This window comes from Mustelus asterias, chromosome 20 (assembly GCF_964213995.1).
Source record: "Mustelus asterias chromosome 20, sMusAst1.hap1.1, whole genome shotgun sequence".
Lineage (NCBI taxonomy): Eukaryota > Metazoa > Chordata > Chondrichthyes > Carcharhiniformes > Triakidae > Mustelus > Mustelus asterias.
The window spans coordinates 53,278,448-53,292,336 of NC_135820.1; the positions used below are offsets into that span (position 1 = coordinate 53,278,448).

The 13,889-nt window shown below is 41.7% G+C and overlaps 1 protein-coding gene across 1 annotated transcript in view; it reads right to left on the minus strand.

Moving 5' to 3' along the window:
- The window catches only part of prpf6 (PRP6 pre-mRNA processing factor 6 homolog (S. cerevisiae)), a 56,719-nt gene that overhangs the window by 23,756 nt on the left and 19,074 nt on the right, over nt 1-13,889 (minus strand). The window contains exons 9-11 of the mRNA XM_078236549.1: nt 13,556-13,718; nt 10,692-10,810; nt 9,977-10,195 (exon numbers count right to left, since the gene is read on the minus strand). Of these exons, the coding sequence (XP_078092675.1) occupies nt 9,977-10,195; nt 10,692-10,810; nt 13,556-13,718 (501 nt within the window). The remainder of the gene's footprint in view (nt 1-9,976; nt 10,196-10,691; nt 10,811-13,555; nt 13,719-13,889) is intronic.

The following is a 13,889-nucleotide window of genomic DNA, read 5'->3' on the forward strand; positions in this document are numbered from 1 at the left end:
AATCCCTTCAACCCCAAGAGCTATATCTAACTCCTTCTTGAAAATATACAATGTTTTGGCCTCAACTGCTTTCTGTGGTAGTGAATTCCACAGGTGAAAGAATTTCTCCTCATCTCTGTCCTAAACAGTCTGCCCTGTATCCTCAGACTGTGACCCCTGGTTCCGGACACCCCCACCATCAGGAACATCCTTCTTGCGTCAACTCTGTCCAGTCCTGTTAGACTTTTATAGGTTACTATGAGATCTCTTCATTCTTCTGAACTCCAGCAAATACAATCCTAACCGACTCAATCACTCCTCATACATCAGGCTTGCCATCCCAGGAATCAGTCTGGTAAATCTTCTCTGCACTCCCTCCAGAGCAGGAACATCCTTCTTCAGATAAGGAGACCAAAACTGCACACAATATTCCAGGTATGGGCTCACCAAGGGCCTGTATAATTGCAGCAAGACACCCCTGCTCCTGTACTTGAATCCTCTCGCAATGAAGGCTAATGTACCACTTAACCTAATCTGCCTGCTGAATCTGCATGTTTACTTTCAATGACTGATGTACAAGGACATCCAGGTCTTGTTGCACATTCTGCTCTCTCAATCTATAGCCATTCAGACCATAATGTCTTCCTGTTTTTGCTACCAAAGTGGATAAACACACATTTATCCACATTATACTATATCTGTCATGCATTTGCAAACCCATTTAATGTCTCCAAATCACACTGAAGCATCTCTGCATCCACCCCACAGTTTACTCTCCCACCCAGCTTTGTGTCATCTTCAAATTTGGAGATATGACCTGTAGTTCCCTCATCTGAATCATTAATATACATTGTGAATGGCTGGGGTTCTATAGGTTATTTTAAGTTTTGTAGACAATTCTAATCTCTCCTCTCTGCAAGCTTCTGGTATACAAGCAAAGAGTTTTTCTGGAAGGAAGAGGCAACAGACTTAAGGTTGTCATGCTGATGCTGGGTCTGCTGAACTGTAGTCCCCGGCAGGGACTAATCTGTGTACACCACAATAGTGGTCTTACTTTGCATTCTGTAATAAACTATGTTCCTTTTCAGTAGGGCTTCCTGAGTCATTACACAACCAAAGCCTTAGTCAAAGAGATATGGTTGAAGTAGTGTTTTCAACTAGGGAAGACAAATGGAAAGGTGAAGCACTTTGGAGAGGGAATTGTAGAACCATATTTTCAATGCAATGTGATTTTGAGATATTAATTAACTTTGCCAAGCTGAGTTTGTATTGATTTCTTGTTGTACAAGTCACGTTTTCAGTGAGCGGCAGTTTCAGGATTTCTTCCAGTATCAGGCCCAAGTTAATGACTGCCATCTTTATGGGAGGAAACGTGCAGAAGGCCATCATCTTTATCGGCGATATAGTGCAGCAGAGCAAATGTGCAGTCATTCTGGGCCAAGAAGCAGGTGTAGAGGACTTTCACTGAGCCCTCTGTCACTGGGGAATATGGAGAGCTTAACTGAAGACTACAGCACGGTAGCACAGTGGTTAGCACTGCTGCTTCACAGCTCCAGGGTTCGATTCCCGGCTCGGGTCACTGTCTGTGTGGAGTTTGCACATTCTCCTCGTGTCTGCGTGGGTTTCCTCCGGGTGCTCCGGTTTCCTCCCACAGTCCAAAGATGTGCGAGTTAGGTTGATTGGCCAGGTTAAAAATTGCCCCTTAGAGTCCTGAGATGTGTAGGTTAGAGGGATTAGCGGGTAAATATGTTGGGATAGAGCCTGAGTGGGATTGTGGTCGGTGCAGACTCGATGGGCCGAATGGCCTCCTTCTGCACTGTAGGGTTTCTATGATTCTATGATTCTACCTTAAGTAACATAAAATATTAACATTTTTACAAAGTAGATTAAAATGCAGATGTTCATATTTATGTTGGTGCATTATGTTAATCTATAATGCATAAACTTTAATAATTATACACCAAATGTTACTACATTGTTTTATAGCAGTTTTGTTCTTGTTGGCATGTGGGGTTACATTAATTTTCAAATGTGAAAATGGGGTCGCATTGGAAAACAGTTTAAATTACTGCACACTTAGAAGAAATCACTCACACACCATGAAATGGGAATGCTATTGATGGCATTGTTTTTGCATAAAAACTGATTTATGAATGGCAAAGAAACAAGCCAAGAATGTTGTACCTGGAGCCATGCATCACCAGCACTTCGCAATGTAGCCTTCCTTCCTGACATGGGATAGCCAGGATGAGCATCAATACATAGCGCGATTGGCAAGATTAGCACTTCTTAATTTCAGGGATATTGCTGACTACCTCAACGTCAATGGAACAAAGTTTCATAATACTAAACCTTTGCACTATGCAATCTGCAGGTAAAACTGCACTCGCTGCTGAATAGCCCGCAGCAATATCAGTGCTATACTCAATGGGTGGCAAATCAACAAGTTGAGGAATTTGCTCTTTCTTGAAGGAATATTCAACATGGCAAAAGAAAATAAATGCCTTCCTTCACTTGAAAATATACCAACATTTAATAGTTTGAAGAATATGAGCAAACAATGGAGATGTGCTACATTTACAACTAACCCGTTGCTTAAGATTTAAACAAAAATGTTTCTCCCTCATCATTCTATGAACAGGCATCAAAGATGTGCAGGTTAGGTGAACTGGCCGTGCTAAATTCTCCCTCAGTGTGCCCGAACAGGCACCGGGGTGTGGAAACTAGGGATTTCAGCAACTTCATTGCAGTGTGAATGTAAGCCTACTTGTGGCTCATAAATAAACTTTAAAGATTCCAATTGTTAAATGAATGATTTGCTATGAAGACAGTAACCACTGAAAGAGCTTGTTCGCGGATTGCTAAAATTTAATGAAAGAAATTCAGTAATTATCTTTTGTATGCTGCAATTTTACTTTCAAAAACAGTTCATATTTAATACTCCATAGAAGTAATTACATAATCCCAGCAGGGAGCCACACTTGCAGGCAGCACAGCTGGAGAATCTGAACCACAATGGTGTACTTCTTTCAATAAATCAGCACCTATCAAACATGACCTCCCCATGTGGAGCATAGGAACAGACGTAACCTGCACCAATATTTCCATATTTTAGGTGGAAAAACATAGTTGGGCTACTTGACTACCAGTTTCCCAATTCAATGTGTGCAGACTCAGAGATTTTGTCAAAAACTTTCTAACAGCATGTTACAGTCTATCATTGACACTGCAACTGGATAGAAGGGAAGAACATATGCTAATGTTTATGCCTTATCCTACTGTAAACAAATAAGTAAATGCACATTTTTCTGGTGGTGATTTACAAACTAAAGTTGGGAAGCACACAGAGAAACTCCAGCAGTCCTTTAAAATGGTGCCATCGGATCTTTTATTCCAGACAGACATACAATGACTTTTTGCATTTCACCCAAAAAATACTTTGGATAATGCAGTACTCCCCCTGCATGCGAATGAAGGTTGCATGTTCAAGTTCTGGAGTGAAGCCTGTACCTACTTCCCCATAATTCAAAGTAAGCGTGTGACAAAATGAAATACAGTACCAGTAAAAATGTGAATACTGCCCACAATGACTGTCAAGTTCTACAACTGCACAATGCCAGGTGATACATTACTTTGTTTTACTGAGCAATGTATTTATTCCCGTAAAACAGTGTGCCAAAACAGAAAGGTATCTGAAGACTCCATTTACACTGCAATAGAAACAGTCCCATGAACTATTTCTGTTGCAGTGTAAATTTTAAGAACAGGTGTCATGAGTTGTCTTTTTGTAAAAGATGTTTTAATTTTTATACCCACATACAGAATAAATCAAAATGTGTAAATAAAGTTCAAACTGATCCATCGCAATGGCAAAAGTTTAAAGTTTATTTATTAGTGTCACAAGTAGGCTTACATTAACACTGCAATGAAGTTACTGAAATCCCCGAGTCGCCACATTCCGGCGGCACCTGTTTGGGTCCACTGAGGGCGAATTTAGCATGACCAATGCACCTAACCAGCACTCTTTCGGACTGCGGCAGGAAACTGGAGCACCCGGAGGAAACCCACGCAGACACGGGGTGAGCGTTCAAACTCTGCACAGACGGTGACCCAAGTCGGGAATCGAACCCAGGTCCCGATGTTGATAACTACTGTGCCACCGTGCGGCCCTAAATAGGAGTTCCAGTTCCCCTCATTCCTTCTGCTGCATGACAAGGTGTATACTCAATCTATGAAGCTGATCACCATGAAAGCGAAAGTCTGCAATTGCTCTCTCAGCTGAGATGCCAATAAAGTCTTTTGTTCTGAGGGTTGGTCTGTATTCGCAAGCAAAGTGCCAGCACAAAGGTACCCACAAAGGTGATGACAGGAAGCAGTTAAGAGGCAGTATAGGAACTGAGGTACTCTGCTCAGCGCCATGTACAGCAGGCACAAGTCCAGCAGCTTCAGCCACAGCGAAGTCCCCACCGCATAATCCTGAGACAAGCGGCTGAGCACCGACAACACTGGACCGCGCATCATTACCGGCTGCTCCATTTACACTCCATCTCATTTCAGCTCCAATGCCCAGTGAAGTCAACTGAGCACAAAATATGGCAGGATATAAATCAAGTGACTGAGCCAAATGCACCTTGCTCCTGTTGGGTCAAACTCAGGACTACAGCTTCATCATTTAAGTGGTGTTGTAACCTTAACTTAAAAACCGGAGACATGATGCCATTTTGTGATCAAGGCCACTGCCCTGCAGTTATTACTGAGAAATGAATGGAATCATAGATCACAGTATCGAAACACAAGTAAAATGTCTGCAAATTCATACCTTCCCATGCACTAATAGTCACCATTAAATTAAAGCCACTATCACAAGTGGACGAATCATGGAAACTGGTCACTAAAATGCAGACAAAATCTTCAAATCTAACCTGACAAAAAAATAATTAAACCTACTCAGGTTATCATTAGTCTTTGTTATGCTGAAACACCAAGGGCAGGATTTTCCGTGCAACCCCTCCCCCATGTGTTTTGTGGTAGTAGAGACGGCCCACCATTGGCTGACAGCGGGACCTTCTGTTCGCGTCGTCATCAATGGGGTTTCCCATTAATGCATGCCCCACCGCCCGAAAACACGCAGTTTGTGGAACCAGAAGATCCCGTTGGCGTGAACAGCCACAAAGTTCTAGCCAAAGACAAATTGATGCAATACACAAACTCGCAAGGAAGGAAATCTGCATAAAACACAGATTGCAAAACCACACAACACCAAGAAAACTGGAATAGGCTATGCTGAACTCATTTACTTCCAAATACAAAAGCTAATGACAAAAGCAAAAAGTAATATTAGTTCTGCTGATTTTGGCAGACTCCTGCGGTTTGAGACAGTTGTCACTGGCAGGTCATGTTTATCACCTTCCAACTGATGTACTTCAAACGCTGTTTCATACCTCCTTATTAAAGCACCCAATATACATCCAGAACACAGAGCTGTCCTTTCCTCGAGAAAGCAAGAAATTAAGAGCGTAGGCAAGTAAAAGAGGCATAAGAGGAGAGCTATTCGATGGTAAATTAACGCAGCTTCCTGTGGTTCTTCAAAAAAAAATCTGTTCCATCAAAAGGCAACAGAAGGTTTCAAAGCACGAAAGAGCGCACTTTGGGCATATTTTCACCAGTGCTGAAGCACTGCAAGCAAGAACAGTGTAACAAGATGGATCTCTGCTTGCTCAAGGAGGATTCACAAGTCTGAAGAGAACATTTGAAACAAAGAAAATATGATGGCATAGGCACAGAATTGATGAGTGGAGAGGACGAGTGAACACACTTTCCCATTATATTTATAACTTAAATCCCAGTTGCATACTGGGGTTACGTTATTGTATAATTCAAGTGTACCTATAGTCACAAATGATGCTGTAGCAGTTCAGACTGTTTCAACGATTTGTATATCCCTCTCCCTAATAGTTGAGTATCAACACACTGTTGCAACCTTGATGTTATATTTGGGACCAACATGAGCTTCCAATCATAGATTTGCACCATGACTAAGACTGCCTACTTCCATCTCCGTACCTCACCTGACTCCAGCCTGCTTCAGCTTATCTGCTGCTGAAACTAACATCCGCAACTGCCACCTCCAGACATAACTAGAACAAAGAGAGGCCGGCCTCTTTATTTTATTTTACCTCCCACGAACCTGAAGTCAATCAAAGCTCTGCTGCCCATGTTCTAACTGGCCTCTAATTCTGTCACTCATTTCTTCTGGGCTCACTGATCCACAGGTTAAGAAATGCCCGAATTTTAAAAATTCTTATTTTCAAATCTCTTCACTGCTTCATCCGTTCCTACCTCTGTGATCCCCTACAGTTGTGAAACACTCATTTCTGCACTCCTCTAATTCTGGACTTTGAGTGCCCTTTACTTTGAATTGTTCTACTGTTGGTGGCTGCTTCTTCTGTTGCCAAGCAATTCCTTCATGGTCTCTTGCACTGGCACCTCCCTTTACCCCTTTAAGATCTTTAAGCTGCTCCTCAAAACCTACCTCTTTGATCCAGCTTTACATCACAGGCCCTAATATCTTCATGTGGTTTCATGTCAAATGATGCCTTATAAGCACTTGTGAAGCATCTTGGGACATTTTGTATTCATCTAGCATTTTTACCCATTGCAAGTTGCCGTAGCTGTAATTGAAGAAAGCAAAAAGGTGGATACGGCTGTCTAGAAGTTATGATAATGTACTAGAAACCCAGAGGTCATTAGCACAAATCCCACCAATTATGAAAATTAATTCAATAAATCTGCCAATTTGTGGGTTAGCATCAGATTGTTACAAAAAACTCAATGTGCTTCAAGGAAGCACATGGTACTTTTATTCTCCCCCAAGATGGTGCTGGAGCGAGGTGATTTCTTGCAAGCTGTGCCCAGCATACCTTCCAATTCCATCTTTTACTCCTGTTCTATGCTTCTAAAACTTCATTCTAACTCTTTTAAACTAACATTACATTCTGCATTCTCGTTTCCTTCTCTATGAACGGTATGCTTTGTCTATATAGCACGCAAGAAACAATACTTTTAACCGTATACTAATACATGTGACAATAATAAATCAAGTCAAATCGGGAGAGACCTGCCACTCCAACTCAGTCTAGTCTTCGTGTGACCTCAACACCACACAAGATGGTTAAGTCAATGCCTTCTGGGCAACCAGGCTGGGTGTGTTAAATACTGCCTTGCTCGTGTCACCCATCTCCCAAAAGCAAATGAAGCAACTTTATTTACTTTATTAATTCAGATAAATATGGGTATTTGTATGCAAAACATAAAGACATCCCTAAATAATCAAATAGGTCAAACATAGAAATTACTTTAGCAGGCTAGCACTAAACTATACAACACTCCAATATCCATTTGAATAGATATTAACCCATTCATAGCAGACAGAGCAATGTCATACAAGCACAATACAAACTCATTGTTAATATCAACAACAGTAATCTCTAGGTGACTAATTCGCATTTATAATTATCAGAACTTATACTAAAGATGCAGCAATATAATAGTGTAAGTACAGCAAACCTGGTATTGTCTGGCACCTAAACAGAATTCTCTATCAATGGAATTTCTGACAGTGCAATTTTAAAAAGCCAGTCACTTTCAATGTTCAGTTAATACATTTTTTAAAGATACTATAAGTCTGTTATAGATCTGCAGAAGTTCTTAGGCTTTCCGAAATTATTGAATTATTAGGTCAGTTTTGGTTATTGTGCCTGAATAAAGATATACCACTCAGAGCAACTGTCAGTGAAACTGACGGCTCTATTTTTTTTTAAGCCGGTTTGTCTGAATGTCATGGTGTCAGTTTTGGTGTCAGCTTCGTCGCCAGCTGTGGCGGTTTTACCGTGATGCCCTGCTGTGCTTGGGCCCTTGGCTGCCTAGTTGTTTTCCCTCGCCCATCAACTTCTCTAAGACAGAACAACAGTACCTTGTGTCTGAAGTAATGTAATTCTCTGCTAACCATCATTTTTGATTAGTTAGCACCATCACTTCCGAGACCATGCTGGATAACAAAGATTTTACTGCACTACAGGGCGGTATGGTGGCACAGTAGTTAGCACTGCTGCCTTACAGTGCCAGACACCCCGATTCAATTCCCGACTTGGATCACTGTCAGTGCGGAGTTTGCACATTCTCCCTGTGTCTGCGGAGGTTTCCTCCCACGGTCCAAAGATGTGCCGGTTACGTGAATTGGCCTTGCTAAATTCTACATCAGTGTACCCAAATAGGCATCGGAGTGTGGCGACTAGGGGATTTTCACAGTAACTTCATTGCAGTGTGAATATAAGCCTACTTGTGACTAATAAATATACTTTAACAAGAAAATTGCCCCAAATTATTTACAAATCTGGATGATACAAACTATTGTGTGTAATTGACAGGAAGTCAATTATTTAGTTTGGGTAACAAATCTGATGGCATTTATCAACGAGGATAATTTATCATAAAATTTACAACATAGTTGCGTGGTTACAAAACATTAATGAACTAGACACATTTTAACAGCAACCCAAAGAATGGTGAAACTAAACCACGGTGATGTCGTGTATAAAAGAAATTGTAATGCTCAAAACATCCAATGACTGCCATAACATCTGGAGGAAGTTCACTCGTGAGTCAGCGACCAAGCAAACATTTTACCATCAAATGTGTCTTTGATCAACTGAAGCAGTGAGCCAAACCTAAAAGCATGACAATCAGTTCTGCACGCAATTGTCAGGGAGCAACAAACCTTACATTTCATTATTTTGCATGTTTAAATAAAAATTTACAAGCTTCAAATTACATTCTGCCTAGAATTGTAAAGTCACAAGCAGGTTTTTAAACATTCATGTTGTTGGGTGATACCCTCAAAACTTATACTAACGCATAGGACAGTTTCCAACATGCAACCTAAAAACAACTGCCTAAGAAGCCAACCAAAGTTAGTCATCTTTACACTTCTCATCACACTGGCACACATCCTCTTCTAGTTTAGACAGCAGTCGTTTAAGATCATGAGCTTCTAATTGGCCAATAATATCTATTGGATGCAATTTGGTTGCGATATTGGTCTGTAAAGTAAAGCACTTTGGGGACAGGGTAAGACACTAAAGCGTTGTTATTTTCTTTCTTTGCAAGTATTTCTTCATAACATAAATGACCCCGTTATTCTCAACAATCTAACATAAAGCATTTATATCAGCAACAAGCCTCCAAAAAAACCATTTGAACTTAAATCTCGGTAATAACTACTGAAGCTTGCACAGCTTAGAAAATTACCTCTGCACAGCAAAATCCCCAACCACGCCACACTGTCACCTACAAAGTCAAGTTCACCAATTCATTTCAGTTAATGGTGTGCAGTGCAAAGGGATGGTGTTCCTTGGTTATTTTAATAACGAGGGAACAGTATTTGTGATTTGTCAGAGTGAAAAAAACAATTGCAATGATTCGGTGCATTTAAACTGAGTTTAGTTTTTGACAGCACTTATGAAAATATTCAATGTAATAGAAGTATTTTGGTAAAAGATTTCTGGGAATCCTGATGTATACTAAACATTAAAAAATTCAAAGAGGAAAGATCTCAAATATCTTTTTTAAAAACCTTGTGAAATCTGATGGCGTCTTTTGCTTGCCTTTTAGACAGGCTTTGTACTTAAGTTACCTCCCAGTATTTCACACGGGGAAATATGAGAACACTAATTTGTTCTTACCCACCTTAAACACCATTAGCTTTTAAGTGTTATCTCCAACATCACACATTCAGCTTCCTAACACTGAAATGTTATGATCTCTACTTGCCTGCAGCATGTTGCGCTGAGCAACATATAATGGTAGCAGACCATCAATTTTTAGTTTAGGTCCACTACATTGCATTTATATCAGACTCAACTGGATTAACAGAATTCAGCAAATGGTTCAACTTAACTGAAAATGTCTGCCTGCTACTCACGTTAAAACGAGTAATTACCTGAATCCACTGTTCTCGATTAATTTCCACTCCATTGGCTCTAAGTGAAGTAATAGCTCTGTCAATTATTTTTTCGACCATCTGAGTATTTCCATTAGCCTCTTCTAGTTTTGCTGCAGTAATCCAAATATGCCTGTCTGTTGGGATGTTTTCTCTTGCTTTGTTGAGCACTTTACGAGCATTCTCATAGGTCTCCAATCTGGCTAAAGCAAGCCAAAGCTATAACGGAAAAAAACGATTTGAACTTCACATTCACAACTCTAAAGCTTATATGTTTAAAAAGAGTATGGGTGGGATTTTCTGACTGCGCTCGCCCCAAAACCAGAAAGTCCTGCCTGAGGTCAACGGACCTTTGCATGGTCCGTCCGTTACGATTTCCGTGGCGGGTGGGACAGGAAAATTCCCTCCCATGGGTGGGATTTCCAACCTACCCCCATGGTGTATTTTCAGGCAGCAGAGGCAGTTCGCCACTGGCCGGCAGTGAGGTCTTCTGATCTCGCTGATGTCTACGGCATTTTTGTGTGGCTCGCCTGTCCTGCAGCTGGGAAACCCACTGCAGGGGGTCACCTTCGGGGGCACTGGAAAATCTCGCTGGTGTGAAGGGCCAGAAAATCCAACCCATTACACCTCCTTAATTTGGGGACCCACTGCATCGAATATAATGAATCAATGTTTTGGCTTTTTAAAAAACAAAATCTTGATCCTACATACTTACTTCAACACTTGTAGGGCAGCATTCAACAGCTCTACTGAGCATAATCCGTGCATCTTCAGGTTCTTCTAATTCAACTGCTGCTTTCCATAAACGCACTGAATTTGGCACATGTTCCAGGGCTAAAGAAAACAATTTTATTTTACTGAGCCATGTGTTTATATATAGACTAGATATGTAAAATGAAAACGGCTGCTGGAAGTACACAGATCAGCCAGTATCTGCAAAGGGAAAGAACAGTTTTATTTTTCTCTTTATTTGCACTAAATTGATGCAAATGATATTGACCTCTATTAATTAGTTTTAAGTGATAGAAACTAAAAACATACCACAACCTGCCACAAAAAATTTTACGCAAGAACAAGTAACTAATGTTTTGTAAGTATTTTTTTAAAATTACATTGATGGATATCCACTTGGCAGATTCCCAAAACAATCTGCGATTGATTCTAACAGGGGGAAAAAAAATTATGCTTTCCTTGTGCACTTAAACTGAAGGTTTTGTAGTCCAGATGTCTCTCAAACAGCCAAGGACTGATTGGATTATTTGAAATGACAAGTGGAATATTTATTTCAGAAACCTGAATGGGTTTATTATTTAATGTTTGTTCCACCATCATAAACCAATTTAGTTATTGGGGTCATCATTTCTACACAGCTACCATAGCCGAAAGATCAACAGATCCCAAATAAACTGTTCTGCAGCAAGAAATAATTTACATAACTAATTTTACTGTCGAGTTTGGTTTTATTTTATCACTAATGAATATCTTTCTCACCAAGCTTTGATTCTATGCAAAACAATTGGAAAAGTAAACACAATCTATTTGGGTTTATTTAAACCAAATTTCAGGCATCAACAGATTATAATTGTTCTGTAGGTTAAAAACCACGCTTCAGATACGTGAAAGTAATATAGCCAAAACAAACATTAAAAATCCAAAGTAATTTTGAATCTTTCATTTAATGCTTCTTCTAGTCTTTAAAATAACGTTGAACGCACTCATGATACTGGATAACTTTCAGTAACTAAATACTACCTTAACAATTAGAATCCAAGCCTACATTTGTCTGATCAAATTTGCTAAAGATATGACAGAAGGCACAGTTACTAACTGTGCATGCTTTAAATTGGTAAATTCACAAGTAATGAGATAGAGACCAGTTTTTGAAAGCATTTCTGATCATGTCTGTATTTGTAAATTACTTGCCTACCAGTTGCATTTCATAGAATCAGAGTCCCTACAGTGCAGAAAGAGGCCATTAGGCCCATCGAGCCTGCACCAACAATCCCACCCAAGCCTTATTCCTGTAATCCCATGTAATTGCCCTGCTAATCTCTCTAACACTAAGGGGCAATTGAGCATGGCCAATCAACCAAACCGTGGGACAGCATGGTGGCACAGTGGTTAACACTGCTGCCTCACAGTGCCGGGGACCTGGGTTCCATTCCCGGCTTGCGTCACTATCTGTGTCTGCGTGGATTTCCTACAGGTGCTCCGGTTTCCACCCACTATCCCAAAGACATGATGCATTAGGTCCATAGGCCATGCTAAATTCTCCCTCAGTGTACCCGAACAGGTGCTGGAATGTGGCGACCAGGGGATTTTCACAGTAACTTCATTGCAGTGTTAATGTAAGCCTTCTTGTGACACTAATAAGTAAACTTAAACTTGATGGGCCTGATTTTACCATTTTGAGTCTAAGTGCCGAATCTGGGCGTCAAATAGATCCATGCCTGGAATCCTCTTTGCAGCGCGCCCATACGCTTTCTGCTGACTCCATTCCGATCCATGCTGTGGGCAGGGCTTAGCGCTGCCGGGATGATTGGAGCTCTGAACTGCGCATGCGCAGTTCGAAAAAAAATCTGAGGCAGCGCGCCCGGACACGAAAGAAAAAAAGCAGAGAGAGCGGCTCTCTGACAGACCATCTGGGCTGGGGAGGGCTGTCTGTGTGTGTGACGTATCATCCTCTGGGGGGGTGGGGGGGGGGGGGGCGCTGCCACTCTGCGGCCGATCGGTGGGGAGGGAGGGGGCAGGGGGTTCCGCTGAGGCGAATAATGACAGTTGTGGTGTTTGAAGTATGCGGCCACTCCGGAGAGGAGAGATTCGTTCCTCCGGTGGGGAGGAGAGATCGGCCGCAGAGTGGCAGCGGAACCCACTGCCCTCTTCCTCCCCCACCGATCGGCCGCAGAGTGGCAGCACCCCCCCCCCCCCCCCCCTCTCAGAGGATGATACGTCACACCCCCTTTCCTCCTCCTCCTCTCCCCCCCCACAGAGGAGGAGCTGGGTCAGAGAGCCATTGCAGTCTCTGACCCCGCTCTTCGGAGGCTGCAGCAGTGACTTCGGATTTTTATTCGGCAGGTCGATTAGAGCGCGGATCCGCATCAGACCAGAAGACGGTAAAGTGGGATTTGGCGGTAGAGTTGGGCATGCGGTTCATTAAGTCAATTTAAATGCATGCAAATGCATTTAAATCGTCGGGCCGCCCAATTCGGGCGCGGGCCGGACCCACGCCCGAATTGGGTGTCGGTAAAGCCGCAATCTGCTCGGAATCGGGTGCAGATCGCGTTATAGGCCCGACGCCCAACTTTACCGCGATTTCGGGCGCGAAGTTTTGGTAAAATCGGGCCCAATGTGTTGACTGTTCTGAGGAAAGATGTTCTTAAAGAAATAGGTTGAAAATGGTTATTATCTTGCAAAGGACCCTTGCTGCTAACAAAGATGACACTTGCTACCTACCTGTCTCTCTGGGATCTAAGTTAAGCAACCCAAGGATAAACAATGTGCTGCCTATTCAGTTGTTTGGTGTTTTCTTTTCTGTGCAGGTGCATAGACCAAAATGCTAATTGTAAACTTGGTACTGACCTTTCCTCAAAACTCGTTTCTTGGCTCTAATATCTGTTTCCAATTCTGCAGCGCGTATGTATATACGAACAGACTGTGGCAAGTGTCTGACAGCATTTGCGACCACTGCTTTAGCTGTGTCACCAGGCTGCAGTCGGGCTGCTTCCAACCACACATCTTCACTCTGGAAGTAGACAATGCAATTTACTAAAAAATAAACAGACTTACCTGGGTTTACTTTTATGAAGATTAAATTAGCTTATGGCTATGATTGCCTTTACAAACAAGCAGCAATTTTCGTAGTTCTAAAACCTACTAGAGTGGTGCATTAAAGTATCTCCATCCATCTTTACAA